The 20,641-nt window shown below is 39.2% G+C and overlaps 1 protein-coding gene across 2 annotated transcripts; it reads left to right on the plus strand.

The window, feature by feature from the left end:
• The first annotated feature begins 983 nt into the window (after positions 1-983).
• Positions 984-20,174, plus strand: irf4a (interferon regulatory factor 4a). Of its 2 annotated transcripts, XM_037534672.1 has the most exons (9): positions 994-1,037; positions 1,294-1,493; positions 3,217-3,403; positions 5,063-5,154; positions 5,967-6,120; positions 11,191-11,292; positions 12,356-12,751; positions 15,844-15,956; positions 18,529-20,174. In XM_037534672.1, exons 2-9 carry the CDS (start codon positions 1,296-1,298, stop codon positions 18,667-18,669), a joined length of 1,383 nt encoding a protein of 460 aa, XP_037390569.1. In that variant the 5' UTR covers positions 994-1,037; positions 1,294-1,295; the 3' UTR covers positions 18,670-20,174. The 2 variants fall into 2 exon arrangements, with proteins under 2 accessions (XP_037390568.1, XP_037390569.1); XM_037534671.1 differs by having other exon boundaries at positions 984-1,493.
• Positions 20,175-20,641: the final 467 nt, after the last annotated feature.

Consider the following 20,641-nt stretch of genomic DNA (forward strand, 5'->3'; position numbering starts at 1 on the left):
TGAAAGGGTTCTTCAGATTGATGGACAACGTGTTGTGTGTGGTTCTATCTACAACCTTTGTGACAAAGGTTCTAGATAGGACCAAAAAGGGTTCTTCTATTGTTACGATGCCAAGCTTGCAGTGCACCCCTAAGCACCATTACACCATTATTATTACTATTATTATTAGCAGCACTAATTGTAGTAGTAGTATTAGTAGTAATAAACTCATTATTACTCAAACACAACATTATTTAACCTTTATAATGCACCCCTACTACACCATTATTATTATTATTATTATTATTATTAGCAGCAGCAGCAGCAGCAGCACTAATTGTAGTAGTAGTATTAGTAGTAATGAAGCCATAAGCATTATGTAACCTTTATAATGCACTCCTAAGCACCATTACACCATTATCATTATCATTATTATTATTATTATTATTATTATTGTTGTTGTTGTTATTAGCAGTAGTAGTAAAGCCATACGCATTGTGTAACCTTTATAATGCACTCATGAGCAGAATTACACCATTATTATTATTATTATTATTATTATTATTATCATGATTATTATTATTATCATGATTATTATTATTATTATTGTTATTGTTATTATTATGATTATTATTATTGTTGTTGTTGTTGTTAGCAGTAGTAGTAAAGCCATGAGTGTGTAACCTTATAGATGCACCATTAAAAGTCATTAAATCATTACTGCTACTACTATTAATATTATTATGATTACACAGACGAACAGATTATTTTTTGGCAGAAAAGTTGTTTACTCGACTGTACAGACTGCAGTAAACATGTTATGGAAACACAGCACGTGTTTTTTTCCGCCTTAAATCTCCATCAAACATGTAATAACTTTAAAACGTCTCGTGACATTTCTGGAATGGAACTGTCACTGGCTCTTCAGAGGGAACGCCCCCTTTTTTCGGAGGTCCCGCCCACCGTCTAATCTAAAGCTATTTAAGGTTCTGGTGCGCCTTAACGCGCGAGCAGCGTTAGAACCCCGCCTGCGGAGCGAGTGCAGCGCGTTCACTGAGGTAAGAGCCGCGCAGCCCGGTCAGGAGAGCGCTGGAGTCCTGCTGGAGCAGCGCCCAGAGAGCTGCTCAGTTAGACTGCGAGAGACTGCTTACCTGTGCAGGCTGGTTCAGTTGAGTGCCTGCTTTCTTAGGCTCAGTGAAAGTGCATGCAGTTGTTTCCCATTAGGCTTGTTGTCTGCAGTCACGTTGGCATTTGCATGAGCCGAGCTGTGCACCTGCATGTCCGGTCACCACTGTCGCATGCGTCCTTTAACAGGCATGAATGTAGATGGGGACTGCAGCATGTCAGTCAATTGTGGCAATGGCAAACTTAGGCAGTGGCTCATCGAGCAGATTGATAGCGGGGAATACCCCGGCCTGGTCTGGGAGAATGACGAGAAAACCATTTTCAGGATACCCTGGAAGCACGCGGGAAAACAGGACTACAACCGCGAGGAGGATGCTGCTCTCTTCAAGGTGAGTGAAGAACTTTAGGTCAAGCCAAAGCCAAAGAAACCTTTACAGACCCTACTTGAGTGACTTGTAGAACTTTTCTAGAACTTCTCGGTATCTTTCATTTTGGATCCTTTTGGTCTGGAACAAATGGCACACACCTAAAAAGTAAAGGCAATGGTTCTGGTTAGATCCAAGGGTTCTACACACTTAAAAATGGTGGTTCTTCAAGGGCTCTTTAGTAAAAAAAATGGTTCTGAATGCTCAAAGAACCCTTTGCATGATTAAAGGATTATTTACATCGTGAAAAGGGTTCCTTAGATTGATGGAGAATGTCTTAGGTATCGTTCTATCTAGCACCTTTATGACAAGGGTCCTATATAGCACCCAAAAGGGTTCTTCTATTGCTATGGTGTCAAGCTTGTTACAATAGAAGAACCCTTTTTGTTTCTTTTCAACAGTTCTGCTTGGAACTACCTGTAGCACAGGTTCTCTATCAAACTGAGGAACCTGTTCGTCATGCAAAGAACACTTTAATCATGCAGAGGACTTTTTGAGTGTCCGTGGTTCTATACAGAAACATTTTCTTTCCTAAAGAACCCTTGAAGAACCGTCTTTTTCATAATGAACCATTCCGTGCTGTGCTTGTTCTTCAGATTGATGGAGAATGGGTTGAGGTTCTATACAGAACCTTTGTTAAAAGCATCCTATATGGCACCAAAAGGGTTCTTCTGTTGTGTCAAGCTTATTACATTAGAAGAACCCTTTTTGGTGCTATATGGAACCCTTTTCAAAAAGATTATAAGACCAGCTGTAGTACATTCTCCATCAATCTGAAGAACACTCACAATGCAAAGTACCCTTCGGTCATGCAAAGGGTTCTTTGAGTGTTCATGGTTCTATAGAAACGTTGCCTTTACTAAAGACCCCTCGGAGAACAAACTTTTTAAAGAGTGTAATAGAAACATTCCATGCTTAAATGACTCACCAGTTTGTGGTTCTATATAGAACCTTTCTGAAAATGGTTCTGCATAGCAGCAAAAGTGCTTCTTCTGTTTTTAAGCTTGTCATCGTGATGATAGTAGAACCATTTCTGGTGCTAGGCATGACACGGTGCCTAATAGAACTCATGGTTCTAGGTAGAACCGTTGCCTGTACTAAAGTATTACTGGAAATGTGTTGCGGTCACTATTACAAGTATCATTAAGTGTAACAAGTGACTACTCACCTCTGATCGTGGTTCAGCGTAGCCATCATCATTATCTTCATGATCACCACCGCCATGGTCGTGATCTTTCACATCACCTTCCTCACCTCCAGCACTGCCATCCTGACTACCATCATCATCGGATTGATCGTTCATTTAGGCTTCAAGTCAATTACTTTGTGTTTACTACTGTATTACTATGATTATTACCGTTATTAATAGTACTGGTTGGTAAGGGTACTTCAGCAGGCATCCAGTAGTGGCCTAAAATTTCACTGGAAGGTAAAGAAATTTGATGTTACACTACGAGAAGCAAACTGCACAATGGTGCGAGTGTTTAGACTGACAATCAGTACTCGTGCGACTGTCATGCTCAGACCGTTGCTCATTCAGACCGATGTTCATTCATATTTTTCTCTCTCCTTTTCCTCTCAGTCACTTTAGATAATGGTAGAAACAGAAAGTGGCTTCAGGAACTGGCAGACGATACATAGAAAACCTAATCCAGAGTGATGTGTTGTTTTTTCTTGATGCTGCCAGGCTTGGGCGCTGTTCAAGGGGAAATACAGGGAAGGGGTGGACAAGCCGGATCCCCCAACGTGGAAAACGAGACTCCGCTGTGCCCTCAACAAGAGCAATGACTTTGATGAACTTGTGGACAGAAGCCAGTTGGACATATCAGACCCTTATAAGGTCTACAGGATCATACCTGAAGGAGCAAAGAGAGGTAAACTCCACTCCTGAATCCTGCATATGGGTAGCAGGAAACCCTGGGTTAGGTTGCTGACCATCACCTTCTTTGTCATCCTCAGAAGGCTTTATGCCTCCGGACTGAAGAAGCCACATTTTAAGTGGGTTTTTGGGTTAAGATGGGTAGCAAAATATAAATGCATGCCTTGTTCAATCATGCACGATTGGCCTGATTGACCTGATGTGACCTCTGGCTTAGCAAACTTTGGTTTCATCCAACCAAAATGTTCAACGTCCAACATAATATAAAGTACTATGTCTTACAGGTGATCAGTCAACTTTAAGATGACTTAAAAATGTCCACTCAAGATGTCTCCAAGTGTCTGGACATCATCTACACCCAATATGCGTCCCAGTGAAAGGTTCTGGTCTTTGTTTAGCATGCTGAACTGTCTGTAACCTCTGTAGTCACCATGTCAAATTGCTCTGCCACTTTGCGTTTGAGACGGTTAAGCGCACAGAGCATCTCTTTTGATGTTTTAGAGCGTCGTGTTTGGTAAATCACATGCATCGGATCATATTTCTTTGCCATGCTGCAAAGAAAAACCAAAACATCCTGATGCGTCTGCCTTGCTTCAGCACACTGCATACATTGAGCAAAAAACGAAGACTTTCTGTGCATTGACTTTGAGCACTGTGACTTGCTCTTTCACTCAGTAGAGCAGGAAGCTCAGAGGAAGCCACCACATGTGCTAAACTCCCTCAATGCTTTTTATAGAGGGCTTCGGTTACCAAGTGCACAGGACCAAGCAGCGCTGCTGCCCCTTGGGCCTTGCATAACCTGGGCCTGTGCGATCAGGGGTCAAGAGAATTGAGACTTGCTTTGCCTTTCACACGTTTAAACAACTGGCCGAGCGAGGCTGGCTAGTGGCTCAGATAAGAGAGAAGTGTCACGGTGCTACATCTATTCTTGTAGCTTGTATATCAAGGCTGGCTATAGATAATTACCTCAGGCTAGATGTGAGCAAGTCACAAGCAATTCGTAGACAAACACACGCTCTTTTTCTGTTTGATTGGATCTGAAACTCAGTTATGTGAAGTACAGAATTACTTAGCAACTTAATAATAAATTTAGGCATGACAAAAATATATATGACTAGTGTTCTAGCAATTTGTCCTACCTGTTGGGGGTGTTATTGTACATGTGTGTATCATTAGTGTAGTGTTGGACTTTAGCTTTTCTATGTTCTGTTCAATGCTTCATTGTGTTTTTAATGTGAAATCAGCTTAACTTCAAGTATATTATAAAGACTTGGCTTAACACTTTTACTTACCCTGTGATAAGGTCATTTAGGCAGCCAAAAAATGTCAGTTTTATGGAAGGAGCTACCTATAAATATGCTCTACTGTATGATATTTTGGTAGGACAATTAGTAGGTAGGACTTTACTATTATAATGTGAAAGCATAAGTTCCGAAAGTAATATTTCACCCATTTTATTTCACTTGATCTACTTAAAATATTGGCCCTGATGCACAAAAGATGACCTGGTGTTGCGAGAAACTGTTGCATGTTCGCTAAAATGAGATGCATCAAACATCAGTCCGTCCAGGGCTACATCTTTTTTAGATTGTCATTGTCCCTAAACCTATTTCTGCTTTCCAAGTGGAAATAACTGTGTTTTTCTCTCATTTAGGCTCCAAATCTAGCAGCATTGAGGACACATCTGCTCACGTGACCCCTCTTGGTTACTCCATGCATTCTCCTTATCCTCCTCTCCAGTCCCAGGTAAGCTAGTAGTGAACTTTGAGTGTTTTTAGTCCTTGTGTATCAGGGCTACTTCTCAGTGACAGCAAGCAAACGACCATTTCTGGTTGCTATTTTCAGTTGTTCCCCTGTTCATTCAAGCAGATAACAATGAAAACATCTTAGATGTGCAATATTATATAACGCTATAAGCTGTCCAAGGAATGTGCGACTACAACTGCTACCTCACCTGTCTATTGTCTATTGACTGTTTTAGAATATATAGTTTTATAGTCCTTTATCTTTATATTTAAGATTTTTGATACAGTTTTTTTTCCCCTTCTTAAATCTGATATATATTTCAGCCTTTTGTATGTAAGAAGTGCCGTTAGATTGCTGCTCAGTTTCGTTGTACACTGTGCAATGACAATAAACGCATCTTATCTTATTACCAAATGCATCTCACATTATTTCAGAGGTCCAAGTTAAATAAGATAAGATAAGATAAGATAAGGCTTTATTGTCATTTGCATCACATGTGGTACATGGGGTGTAACGAAACTCAAGGTCCCAGTTAACTCCCAAGAACAAAAGTAACAATAAACAATAAATAGAAGGTGCAAATAACAGCAGCATGAAACACAGCAGCATGAGGATGAGGTAGAAGGTGTACATTTTAATACTGATAAAGTATAAAGTGACATGTAGGGGTGATGGAGTGGAGGCACTGGTTCAGTACAGCAGCAGAGATAAATAAGTGGACATGAAGTGCCATTGCAGTGATGTCTAAATCTTCAACTCGTGAGACTGAATGATCTTTTTGTCAAATTACACACCGGTTCTTTTGTCCACAGATGCCGAGCTACGTGCTGTCCCCGGAAAGGAGGGACTGGAGAGAGTACAGCACAGAGCAGCCGCACCACCAGCCGCCGCACGCAGAGCTGTCTTATGGCTGCCCTTACCCTCCTGCAAGGCCTCTACAGTGGCACGCGCCGCCCTGCGATAATGGTACACCCTTAGAGTTTTCTACACCTTCACATTACACCACTGTGAATGGACTGTCACATACCTGAGAGTTCCATTTGTGATGTCATAATGGCCAACGCAAGTTCTAGAACATTACTGAAAGTTTGAGAACTCTCACAGTTGTACTTGTTGGTAAAGTAACTATGGCCAACGCAAGTTCTAGAACATTACTGAAAGTTTGAGAACTCTCACAGTTGTATTTGTTGGTAAAGTAACTATGGCCAACGCAAGTTCTAGAACATTACTGAAAGTTTGAGAACTCTCACAGTTGTATTTGTTGGTAAAGTAACTATGGCCAATGCAAATTCTAGAACATTAGTGAAAGTTTGAGAACTCTCACAGTTGTACTTGTTGTTAAAGTAACTATGACCAATGCAAGTTCTAGAACATTACTGAAAGTTTGAGAACTCTCACAGTTGTATTTGTTGGTAAAGTAACTATGGCCAATGCAAATTCTAGAACATTAGTGAAAGTTTGAGAACTCTCACAGTTGTACTTGTTGGTAAAGTAACTATGGCCAACGCAAGTTCTAGAACATTACTGAAAGTTTGAGAACTCTCACAGTTGTATTTGTTGGTAAAGTAACTATGGCCAACGCAAGTTCTAGAACATTACTGAAAGTTTGAGAACTCTCACAGTTGTATTTGTTGGTAAAGTAACTATGGCCAATGCAAATTCTAGAACATTAGTGAAAGTTTGAGAACTCTCACAGTTGTACTTGTTGTTAAAGTAACTATGACCAATGCAAGTTCTAGAACATTAGTGAAAGTTTGAGAACTCTCACAGTTGTACTTACCTTTAATGTAACTATGGCCAATGCAAATTCTAGAACATTAGTGAAAGTTTGAGAACTCTCACAGTTGTACTTGTTGTTAAAGTAACTATGGCCAATGCAAGTTCTAGAACATTACTGAAAGTTTGAGAACTCTCACAGTTGTACTTACTGCTAATGTAACTATGGCCAACGCAAGTTCTAGAACATTACTGAAAGTTTGAGAACTCTCACAGTTGTACTTACCTTTAATGTAACTATGGCCAATGCAAATTCTAGAACATTAGTGAAAGTTTGAGAACTCTCACAGTTGTACTTGTTGTTAAAGTAACTATGGCCAATGCAAGTTCTAGAACATTACTGAAAGTTTGAGAACTCTCACAGTTGTACTTACTGCTAATGTAACTATGGCCAACGCAAGTTCTAGAACATTACTGAAAGTTTGAGAACTCTCACAGTTGTACTTACCTTTAATGTAACTATGGCCAATGCAAGTTCTAGAACATTACTGAAAGTTTGAGAACTCTCACAGTTGTACTTACTGCTAATGTAACTATGGCCAATGCAAGTTCTAGAACATTACTGAAAGTTTGAGAACTCTTATGTCATAGTTGTACTTATTGTTGATGTAACTATGGCCAACACAAGTTCTAGAACATTAGTGAAAGTTTGAAACTTTTTTGTCACAGTTGTATTTGGTTTTGATGCAGCACAAGTTCTTCAACACTACTGAAAGTTTGAGAACTCAAGTTAGAGTTATGCCTATCTTTGATGTAACTATGGCCAATGAAAGTTGTAGGACATTATTGAAAGTTCGAGAACTACTATGTCATTGTTATACATTGTTTGTGCTGTAGCAATGGTCAACATAAGTTCTAGAACAGTGGTTCCCAATTGTGCTGTTGGAGATGTACCTACCTGCAGACTCACCGCCAACCGTACTTTACCCCACCTGCTCCATCTAAATATTGCCTTCAAAAGTCCTTGATTTTCTGAACGAGGTGTGTTCGATTGGGTTGGAGGTGAACCCTACATGAAGGAAGATCTCCAGAATGAGGATTGGTGACCACTTTTCTAGAGCATGATTGAAAGTTTGAAAGCAATCCTAATCATGCCTTGTTTGTGACATAACAATGACCAAAAGAAGTTCTAGACCATGAACAAAAGTTTGGAAGCTATCATGGTGTAGCTTGTTTGCGATGTAGCCATGCCCAACATAGGTTCTAGAACATTGCTGAAAGTTTGAGAACTTTTATATAGTCAATGTATACATTCTTAACATCTTTTAATGTAACCTCAACAACTTCCTCTATTTCCCACTTTGAACCTTTTCTGCTTTCAGAGAAGAGTATTGCTAATGCTGTGTTGAGTAATAGAAAGCCACTTTGAATGGCTGAATGTGGTATATCGCTTTTCGGATTCATTAGTATTGATTTTAATACAGATATAACAAAAATGTTTAAAAGTTTGCTGTGTTTTCCTGCAACAATATCCAATTTATGGGCTGTGTGAAGACACTTCATTTGTGAAAGTTTTATTTTACGAGTAACATAATCTAATGTAGGCCATCTGATCCATTACGTCTTAGGAAAAGACGCAGTTATTTAAATACATGTACTTCCAAACTCAACTTCGTTTTCAAATAGCTTGCATCTTTTTTAAATTGCAAATTAAAAATTTTAAATTTGCAAACTGGAAATGCAGTGAATGCGGAAATGGATGTGACATACTGACCAAAGGAGAACAAATAATCCAAAATTGTAAGTTTACAGGGGTTTCAGTGTAATGTAAGTTAATGTAAAGATATTTTAGTCCAATCAATTTTGGATCACTTCTATTGGTCCATTCATCCTGAAATTTTCACACGGTGTAATGGTCATCTGTTGGGCTCAAAGGATGTAGCAAAGTAAAATTTGAAACGTTTGAAATTTTGGACAGCGATAATATGCTTACAGTCACAAACTGCATGTATATGATATAAAGTGTCTGGAACCGTACCAAAACATACCCTGTGTAGTTTAACTAGCTGTTAGCCGAACCACACAGCAGATTGCTCAGATGTGCTAACAGGCTAAGAAGCTCCATCAATAACTTTGACAGTAAGGCTTTAAGTTAAAATATTTTCTAAGGAGTTCATAAAAAACCTGCTAAACAAAGTCAAAAATATGTCATATGTGTATCTTACCAGCTTCCGACGTCCTCATTTACTTCTATGTAGAGCTGCCATATGCAGCAGTAAGTCCAGTGTGGAGAAGAGAAAATGCACCTGTTAGCTTGATGCTAATGTCATATGGTGATTTTATAGAGATGCTAACAAAAACTAGCGTTAGAGTAACAATTGAGTAACAAAGACTTTTCAAACAAAACATCCTATATATGTATATAGGTGTGTGTGTGTGTGTGTGTGTGTGTGTGTGTGTTAGCATCTGGTACAGCAAGCTAAAGCTAAATGAGAGACAGTGAGCTTGTTTTGAGCAGCCACGTGCTCCATGTAACAAGAAAGCTGTGCTCACATTTTTCTGTTGCAATTCATTTTTTGATAGTACTGTCTTTGAGAGTTTATCATGGGTTCTCCATTTATCTTAGTTCTTTTTAGAACCGCATTGGCTGTCATTAGCCTCTGTTATCTTGTCGGTGCAGAATGTCTCAGTCAGTTTCTCTGCAGTAGCCTCATCACACTCGTTAGGTCATTTTCAAGCCTTGCTTAAATGAACGCAGTTTGTTAGAAACCAAACCGAGAATGGAGTAGCCGGAGCGGAGGCGTCTTTAGATAGCAGACCTGAGAAAGTCTGTTCTTTACACTTAGTGGTTGCTGATGCTTCACGCAGCTTTTGTCTTGTAACGTAGGGACTCCACAAATAGAAACTGCCCAGAGATATGTATGGCCGAGAACCTTTGTGCCTTCAGACACAAGTTGAAGAATGCAACATTCCAGTCCACCAATACACTACTGCATGCTTACAAGTTAACTTCAAACCACTGCACTAACTTGAATTTTTTATTATCGTTATTGTCAATAACTCATCTTTACAGCTTTACACTCTCATGCAGCTTGCAAATCAGTTTGTGTTAAATGTATAAGTGCTCAGTTGCGAGTGAACCAATATAACAAGTTGTAAGGGGCTACAGATTCTGATAACCAATAATATTATTGATTGATGTAATTTTATATTTTACATTTTACTGTTTATTCCAGTGGGGTTTAGTTCAATTGCACTGATAAGATCGTATGCCAATTATAGTTTTACAATAAATACATTGAATGGTACAGTTATTCACTGTGTCCACAGTTATTAGTGTGGAATCACCTTCACTTGAGTGCTAAAATACCCTCCAGTCAATTTAAAGTGCCTTTTAAAAACGGGATCGATTAGAGTTGCATGCGTTTTTCCTAATTTCATGTCATTTCTGCCTTGTGTATTTATTTTCTTTGATATAGGATTTTACCATGTCTTACAGGCCCTTGGTCTCAGTGGGCTAAGCTGCCCCTGTATAAATAAAATAAATAAATGCATTCATTCCTGAATTAATTGAAGTAATTTTAGGATTGTGTAGACTGGTTTGATTGCAGTTGTAAACTATGAATTAAATATTCACATATATTACGTTTTTCCTCAAAAGCCTTGTTTCTTGAACTCAAACAACAGCAGGAACTCAGTTTTAATAATAAAATAATAAAAGTATTATAGCAGAGATGGTGGAGAATAATTTGCATTTTCAGATTCGCTTAATTATCTTCTCTTTTTCTTCTTATTTTTTATGTTTTTTATTCAAAAAAGAGATTATTTTTGTCATAACATGGAGCCCTTTGGGCGACATCCCGTATAATTAAAAATAGTGTACGGCCGCAACTTAGTAAGGTGTGGGAATGAGATAATTAAGTTGTGGTCGCAACTTACAAAGCCGTGGGGACAAGATTCAAATGCATGGCCACGACTTAGCAAGGGATGGGAATGAGATCATTTAGCCTTGACCATGGCTTAATGAGGTATCATCTTGTTCTCCCACCTTACTAAGGCCATGCATTGTTTTCATTTATACAGGATGTCACCAGCAGGGCTCCGTAATAATAACAACATGTTATTCTAATGGTAACGGTTATGTTCAGATATCTAGGCCAGTCAGTATATATCAGTCGAGCTCTAATACTTAGAAAGGGGTAAAGAAATGTCATGCATTTAAGGGTTAATAAGGTGAAGCTGAAGTAAGTGAAGCTGAAGAGTTTAAAACTGGCGTTGTTGAAATTAATATGCCCTCTAATAGTCTGCAATCTCTTCCAGGGTACCAGATATCCGGATCCTTCTATACCTACACCCCAACAGAGTCCCATCCAGTGTCAGTGGACCCCAGTATGAGATCAGCAGAAGCCATGGCCATCTCTGGTAAAAACACACACATACACATCTGAACAATCCCCACAGATTTTGGGCCATTGGTGTCCTTCTCTTGAAACCTTACATCGCTAAAATTAGCTTTACATCTTTGTCCTAATTTGGTAGAAGTCAGTTCCAGGCGGCGACGGTTTCCCCTTCTAATACACCAGCTTCCTATCTCGCATTAATAATGAGACCTGTGTATTTACAAAAAGAGGAACGCACATAAGGATGTAGTTCATTTTAAAAGGCAGATATCATGGAAAAACAACAAAGTTTCCTTCTTGAAATGAGTTTGTTGTACTGTGTAAACTTTAAAAGCTTCAAAAAGCAACAGGCCCCCTCAGTTCAAACAGCCCATGTGTGGAAACTAAGCTCCAAAGTCAGTTTATTTGAAGTTCACTGTTTTGTGGTCACAAAAATTTGTGTTTCTATATATCCACCTTAGGAGTGGATTTTAGGGGCAGTCGTGGGCTGGAGGTTAGGGATCTAACCCTGTGACTGGAAGGTTGCTGGTTCGATCCTCAGCGCTGACAGTCCATGACTGAGGTGTCCTTGAGCAAGACACCTAACCCCCAGTTGCTCCCCGGGTGCCATGGATAGGGTTGCCCACCACTCCGGGCAAGTGTGCTCACTGCCCCCTAGTGTGTGTGTGCTCACTAGTGTGTATGTGGTGTTTCACTTCATGGATGGGTTAAATGCAGAGGTGAAATTTCCCCATTTGTGGGATTAAAGTGTCACTTAAACCTATGCAGCCCTGTTGGTTTAGCCCTGCCCATCCACACTGAAGTTATAAGCAGTGTTTCAGCCCAGCCTGCTTTTTGAATGAGGCACAATAACAGTTTATTTACATATATCAGTCCTAACGGGCAGCAACAAAAGTAGCTTAATTGTAAGTAATAAAGAGACAAAATGGTCATATAAACAAAAATGATGACTGTTTTTTGGTACATAAAACCACACAAATGTTAGAAATGCTCACTTCAACGCATGTGGAGTTGATCAGACTCTTGTCTGGTCTTTTGTCCTTTTTTAAAGCTTTTTCTGTTCTCATCCTTCCCTCTCTTTCCAGATTTCCGCCTTCACGTGGCCCTCTACTATAGGGAGTCCCTGGTGAAAGAGGTGACCACCACTAGTCCTGATGGCTGCCGCATCTCCTCCTCCCCCTCTCCATCCTCTCCCTCCTCCCCCTCCTCTCCATGCTCGGAGGACAGGCTGTATGGGGGGGCGGAGTCTGTGCTTTTTCCCTTCCCCTACCCGCAGTCACAGCGGCGTGGCGCCGACAAGCTGCCCAACGTGCTGGAGCGAGGTGTCCTGCTGTGGCTGACGCCTGATGGACTTTACGCTAAGCGGCTCTGTCAGAGCAGGGTGTACTGGGAAGGGCCACTGGCGCAGTACTCGGACAAGCCCAACAAGCTGGAAAAGGAGCAGACCTGCAAACTGATGGACACACACCAGTTCCTCTCAGGTAAAAAACAGATCCGCCACTGCTTTGTGATGCACAGCAAACCAGGATGAATTTTAGAATTTAGCTAGAAATTGGCAAAAGCATTTGTCTGGTTTTGAAATCTGTCCGTCAAACCTGGCATCGCCATAAACTAAAATAAGAGGGAAAAAAACGGCAAAACAAGTAAATGAAAAGCAGACTTACATGATTTTTTTTAAATGCAAAATTGAATAAAAGGAAATAAAAACATGCTAAAATATGTTGCACATGCGCTGCTGCTGCTGTGTTAGGTCTGATTTGGCAGTTCGTTTTCTTTAGACATCTTTATTCATGAAAGCCATACAAAAAAAAAAGAAGGGTTGGTTCAATGTTTAGGTCTTAAAAGCAAAATCAACATTACACTGATGAAGATATGAGAACAATAATTCCCTCACGTCCTCAGAAGAAACGTGCAATCATCACATTCATCCGCTTGAGGAAGGGGTCCTAAACCCAGCCCACATTATGAATGTTCCTCTGTGTTGTTGCAGTGCTAAATTATTAGTCATTATAAAGTCAATATTTGGTGGCATAGTGACAGGCTGACAATGTGCAGACATTGTCGCTAAGCCACCAAAGGAGATCTGATCACACTAACAGACCTATAGGCATCACAAGCTTTCGTGACTAGCATTAATCCATCTATCTGTGTGCTGTATATCCATCTGTCAAGGCTTTTAAATATTAATCCAGCAAGAAACCTAAACTGGTTGATGTTCAGCAAATGCTCTGCAGCTACAAGATGGTATATCTTGTAAAACCAACTGTTTTCTTTAATTTTGGGAGAGCTTAGGAATGACATTTAGGCTTAACATTTGGTTACAGATGGTTACAGTCATAGGTGATTGAGACTGAAAGCATGAGCTGGAGCTCAAAACCACCAATGACTATTGCCTGCATTTAAGGCTGGTTTTCTGAGGTTTTCTGACCTTCAGTGTAAGGTTTCCAAGCAGGCTGTCATGTTTGAAATGCAGATTTTTTGTAGCTGAGAAGGAAGAGTCACATGATAATGCTGTTGTTCTGATGATGTTGATAATGAAGAGAAGGGTGGCAAGTGGAGAGCAGACCTGGGCTGTAAATCAAAGAAAATGATATTTCTTGTGATGAAAACCATCAGGAAATGTACAAGAGAGTCACGATGAGAAGGAAGATGCTGTTTATGCCCTTTGAAAAGTATTAAAATGTCAGAGTGTTATGACCTTGAAGTGTCATCACTTTGTTATATCATATCCCCATATATGAAGTATCAGTAGCACCTAGTCATTTCTTACTCTGACTAAGTGCTAAGCTGTTAACTGTCTGCTACTAAAGCAGTCAGCTGAGTAATATATATTATAGAACCAGTTTGGGAATTACACAAAAGTCTTAATGGGGTTAATGTGCTTATGATTACAATCTGAAATGAAAGCTGTGTAGTGAATCTGAAGATGGGTAGATGGTGTAGAAAGGCAGCCGTGCCTGATTCAGGCCATTGGTGGAAAATAGTGCCAGCCTATCGGTGGCATGTACTTGTAACCTTTTTCCTTCAACCTGTTTGTGGTTCACCTCATAGCATGACCACTGTTAGTTCAGTCCCCAGTGTCACATATTTCAGTCACTTTAGAATTTCAAACTCAGAGCCTGAGGACTTTCCAAGTAACTTTCAGGCAAATGCTGTGGACCCCCCAGTTGCACAGCCCCTTATGTAAGTACACTTGCCATCTCATCTCTCTGAACTAGTCACCAGGGCCCCACTGCAGAGTGGGAAAGGGGTCTTATGGTCACCATATTGCTCATCAGGTGCTTTTGTGCTGGACTGGAAGAAGGAAACAGAATGACTGTTGGACCAGAAATCACAGTCCTATTTTGATGATTCCTAGCAGAGGTACTAGCCTTCAGTCCCAGGGGCATACACCCCCCCCTTCAGTTCACATTCAAGTGTTTCCATACAGTATGTTAGTACCTGAATCAAAGGAACTCAATCTAAGCCTTTAACAGAGTACTGAAAATGCTAACTTAAGTAGTGTATTGGCCTTGAGTTGCCAGTTCACAAGCAGCATTATTAAAGAAAATTAAAAGCAAGTTGTTTATCAAAACACCTTCAAACTCAGATAAGTACTTTGAGTTACCTTAAGTCAATTTTCGCCTTCCATAAAGAGGATCCAGTGCTAAAGGCTGGTGTCATCACTATACTAAGCTGCCTGTTAGCACGCTATAAACATTAACTTGTACATACATTAGCTAGTTAACGGGTACTTGGAATATAAGCAACAGTTTTGTAATTAATAAATTGCTATCGTCATAAAATGACAGTATATAAAAAAGAAAACAGTAACAGAGCAAAGTAGCTATTAAGCTCAGAGTTAGCCAGTCAAATAATTACTTCCTCAGGTTAGTAAAAAGTTGAGTGAAAAGTGTTTTCACTCTGTAAGTTTATTGAAAATGAAATGTGTAATAATTTACAATAATAATTCAATAACAAAAAACTCAAGTAAACAGTTTTTTAATGATTTTTTTAAGCTCAACAAAAGTACCGTAAACTCTGCAGCGTTGTGGCCCTGACACACAAAAAATGTATGACACACAGATTTATAATCTTGCCGATCAAGACATTCGATTAAATTTGATCTGGAATGTTTAGATGTTTTGCACTGACAGAAATTTTTCACAAAATGAAACACATCCTTTGCATGTCGTGCCACTGCCTTGTAATCTGTAGCCCGTAATACCAAATTCTAGATTACAGTAACTGTGTTTGTCTAAAATCTATTATAAGCAGTAAAAGAGCTGGGAGGAGTACTATTCTAATGAGGAATATTAATGAAGTATTACACTTTTCTGAATTTACAGTTTAATCATGTTACAGAGGTAGGTAAATGGAGTGTTAGGAGTCTTGCCCAAGGAGTCTTAATGGTATAGTGTGGTGTTCTTGCACAAGCAAAGAACTGAACTTCAGTCTGCTGCATGGAGGAGTTATCCACTATGCTATAGCATCAACTGAAACTACTCAAATAGCAGGTCCTTTTAATTTTGCCATTCTGTTGGCTCCTAATCTGTTTCCGTAAGCTAAATAAGTCCTTCTCCTCTGTTCACAGAGTTGCAGGGTTATATCCATCATGGACGCCCCATGCCAAGATACCAGGTGGTGCTGTGCTTTGGAGATGAGTATCCAGATCCACAGCGACAGAGCAAGATGATCACAGCTCAGGTGCGCTTGACATTTTTAAAGTAATGCCTCAGTGGGGCTCTTGGTGTGTTATCAGTGGGGGATGATCATAATGCCATCCAGATGTACATTTTATTACCTAGCCTTAATTGCCAGTTGCTTTTTAAGGACCAGAACCATAATGTGTCTTGGCCTAAAAGCCAGTTATTCACAATCAAAGAAACTTTACACATTATTGAATTTGTTATGCTCTGTTAAAGTGTGTAATGAGCTTGTTTGCTAAGTGGCTACATAGCTAGGTAGGAAATCACAGCAACTAGCTAGCAAGCAAAGTGAAAGAATTGACTAGCTGGTCTACGTGTTATTACTATCATCTACACTTATATTGTTACTAATGCAGTGCAATAACAAACACTATTGCCAATGGATATTACTTTATTATCTCATGTCCAAGAAACTAGAGCTAAAGCCAATGTTCCTGAAGTCATGGACCACTGTTTATACAATAATAGCATTCGGCCAAAGCTCTCTAAAAGGCTTTAAAACAACACTAATCAGAGACTGTGACTGGCATATTCCTCTAAGTGTTGCTTAATGCAGCAGAGGGACTTGAAATTATTTGCCTAAAGGGTTTTTGGAAAGTCCTCAGGCTCTGGGGTGCTGAAGTGACTCAAGCAGATGAAACATGATACTGGTAACCAGACTAATAAAGTTTATGCCATCTGATTAGAGTTTATTTTTACCAAATCTTGAAAAATACTACAGAAAATATTTTATAAAACTGGTATTTGCCCTGTGTATTATAATGCTAGTGTTGTATCCCGTCCAGAAATGTGGGTTATTACTTCCTCTCACTTCTCAATTGACTTGACTTATTTGTTCTCAAAGACGGGTGAAAATGGAGGCAATTGGAGCTTCGCCCTTGAGTAGAACAGGATTTAGTGGTAAAGTCTAATGCTAATCCCAATATTGGGGCTAGAGCTGGATTCCAGTTCAGTCATAGTGAGTCTTGGCTGCACTGTTCTTTTGGTTTTGCATGCAAGTTCACATGAAAAGTTACTAAATTTAGCAGTTTCCTTTTATTTTGTCAGGTGGCATCCAAAAGACTCGCGTATGAAATCTTTTTTTTTATCTATTTTTAATTAGATAATGAAAAATAAGAAGTCATCAAAGTGCAGTGGAAATACACAGGAACATGTAGGAGGTGACTAAGAAGTGCCTTAAATGAGGAAGACCTTGAACCTGAAGAACATCGCTCTAAATGTCATCAGCTCAAGTAGATTAAAAAGTCTGATTGACTCAGTCAACACCATTTCAAAATAATAGTATTTTAATGGATATACAAGTCATTGCAACATCCATGTGTTTTTGCATGTCTGAAAGAGTGTTTTTGCTTGTATCCTCAACCACAGGGTACAGAGCAACACTTTTGGCCAAATCCTACTGCTGCGAGGAGAATATCGCTATTGTCTGACGAAATGCTTGCATCTTCATTTATGGTGTTTTCTCAGTTTTGACATAATTTGAAAGCACCTGTTCTGCTTTACACTGTGTGTAAATTTCACGATGAATGCACCAAAAGAAATGACCCAAAATGACGTGGAAAAAAAGTCTGGTTCCATTGACTTACATTAAAAGTAAAGTAGGGTTTTTTCCTTCTCCTGTAAAGTTACCATTTTGGAGATATGAGGTTTTGTTCCAACAACAGTGATATATTTAAAAGTACATGATGATGGCCAGACGCACATATTTGTTAATAAATGTTGAAATCCTATTTCGAAGTAGCTGAACTTGCTGAACTTACCGTAAGGGCTGTGCTCATTGGTGCACAAACTTTGGACCATCTGTATGAACTGTTCCGTGTGGTCATTTAACGGTACTGCAGTATCTAAAAACCCTGAATGGTGCACAAGCTGCAGCGGTTCCCAAGTTGCCCAGTTTAGAACAACAGTTTGAGGCATATTTGATTGTTGCAGCATCAAAAACCAAGAGAAATAGAGGGAAAAATGCTAACATGACATTTACTGATAACTTTCGCATAATCAGTGTAGCCCATTTCTGTATAAGGTGCATGTGCTCTGGTTTGATGAACACTGTAAAGGCTATAGTGCTTGAGGATAATGTGCTATAGCACTGCCACAAAAGAATGTGTCACGTTTTTGTTGGGTTACAGTTAGCAAGTCACTTCATTTACAGTTTACAGTGCTTTTCATTGGTTTCGTCAGTTTTCAAGGGTCTTGGCACCAAATTTTAACCAGTCATTTGCATTCTGGTAGTCATCAGCATGTTGTAAATGTATCACTTACAGTATATCTGCCGGCATGGACCAATGCTAGCTTGATATATTCCTTTTTAACACTATATATTCCAATATTAACTCAGACTTTGGGAGCCATTTGAGTGCAGCTTCCTTGTGGAAAACATAAAAAAATACGTTGCACCATAAATCAGCCCTTTTGTATGAAACAAACCCAGTTTTTTTCAGCCAGTAAATTGGTGTGGTTTCAATACTCCAACCCTAAACCAGCTAATCAAGATGGTCTGAAGATGAAAAGTTCTCTCTAACTTAGAGGCTTTTCCAGTTCTAATAGCCATTGTTTCTCTTGTTTCCCAGGTGGAGCCCTTGTTTGCCAGGCAGCTCCTGTACTTTGCCGGCCAAACCAACGGTCATTACTTGCGGGGTTATGAGATTCCTTCTCAGGGGGCACTGCCTGTGGAGGACTACCAGAGAAGCCTCCAGCACATGCAGGAATGAACTCCTAATAAGGAAACCCAGAAAAGACTCCCTCAGCAGTGCTCCTCTTCCATCAGCCTGCCCTGTTTCTCATTGTGGAAAGACGTCTACAAACAGCCAAAATGTGGAAGTCCAAGCAGGCGAGAAGAGTCAGGACTGAGATGAACTGCAAAACTGTCAAAAAAAGACAATTCTTGATGTGCCAAAAAACTTAGAACCAAGGAGACCAGACAGGTACATATCTTTTTGCCCAAGACCATGATTGTCAGCATTTCATGCAACTTACATAATGAGAGAAATCCAAAATATTGATGAGAGACCTGGTGCTGGGCGATGCTGATAAAATTCAGTGGGCCTCATTCGCCAACCCAAATTTCTTCTTAAAATACACTTACGCAGTTTTTACAAAGATTCTGACATTCACCGATGTTTTCTTACTTGGGATTTTTTCAAGAACAAATTTAAGAAAAAAATCTAGGAAGATATTAGCGAATGAGGTCCGATGTTATAACATTTATCAATACAGCTAAAATTAAAAAACAGTACTTTTGTGAGACACCATTGCTGTTATCTGAGCGTGGACAATATATCGGCCAGCAGTAGACGGATCTCTAGGCTAGGTACTCTCATGTGGACATAAAGTATGAAAAAGAAGCCTCGAGATATGCAAACTACGTGACATTGTAACAAACTTTGCATTGCAAATGCTGCCCTAGCAAAGCAGACACGGTGTAAAATTACACATTTTTCATGTGCATTTTGTATTTGTTTTTATACTTCAGTATTAGAATTTTGTAATAGTTTCATACTTTGTATAAAATGTTCTCAGGACCATTTTCAGTGTAGTTTTCCTTCTCGTTCTATGACCAACTTTAACTTTTTGACTTTGACATAGAAATCAAGCTATCTTTTTTTTTTCTTTTTTTTTTGTAGTGTACATTGTTCGACATGATTGAAAGTCTATTTATATTTTTATACGGTGTGATATTGTATGTAGGTTTCTGTGTCTGACCTGAACTGTGTCTTAATGTTTAATCTTGAATGTAATCAAAGCTATTTTGTTTTCCCTGAATGAAGTGTCTCAAGTTATAAAATGCCCGATACTAAGAAGGAGTAAGTGCTTCTGAGAGTTGTTTAGCTACAGATGAGTCTATATCTTACAATCAAAGTCTGTCATCTTTTCTGGTGCCGAGTGAGTGTGCATGTGTGAGTGATTGTGTGTGTGTGTGTGTGTGTGTCTCTGTGGTGTACTGAGTGCTGATGGGAAACTGTCACATGCAGGTAACTGCCCACAATACTGTGGTAATAGTGTAGAAAGGTTACAATGAACATGATGGGAGGGGAAAGACCTTTCCTTCTCCCTCTATCTATGTCTTCTCCCGATTTTGGTCACTCTCTATCTCTTTTTAGTCTTAGATTTTTTGTAAAGTTGTCGTTGATTTCTGTAATTCTTTTTTTAGCCTGTCATTGTTGCTGACAATCATGTGATGAAATATACGATGGAAATAAAGATTTGTTTGTCCCAATGTTTGTTTTTTTGCTCCCATTTATTAGTGTTGGGATGATAACTGAAATTACGGAATATTGCGATAACTTGTATAACTGTTATTATGCAAATGAGCATTCTTTCTTTCTCTGTCATTCCTTTTGTACAATCATTCTAATCTTTGGCTAGTTTGAAAATGTATATGATAGAAAAAGATGCACTTAATTATTGGTTACATAGATCACATCACCAACTCATTAACTACATGCGTACTTTAAACACTTGCCATTCACATGGACTGAGTAGATTTGAAGTGTTTTCAATTTCATTAGCATACCCACGCATGATAACGTCACCAAAATGTGAAAACAGAGCCATGTTTCATGTTGGTTTCATATTTGCATATTCAGATTTCTTTCTTTGCCTTCAATCTGTGGGTGGAAAAACAATGTAATCATTTCTGTGGCCAGTCACAACCACTGTGAGAGCTAAAAGACTCTACAACTC

Source organism: Pygocentrus nattereri, chromosome 2 (genome assembly GCF_015220715.1).
Source record: "Pygocentrus nattereri isolate fPygNat1 chromosome 2, fPygNat1.pri, whole genome shotgun sequence".
NCBI lineage: Eukaryota > Metazoa > Chordata > Actinopteri > Characiformes > Serrasalmidae > Pygocentrus > Pygocentrus nattereri.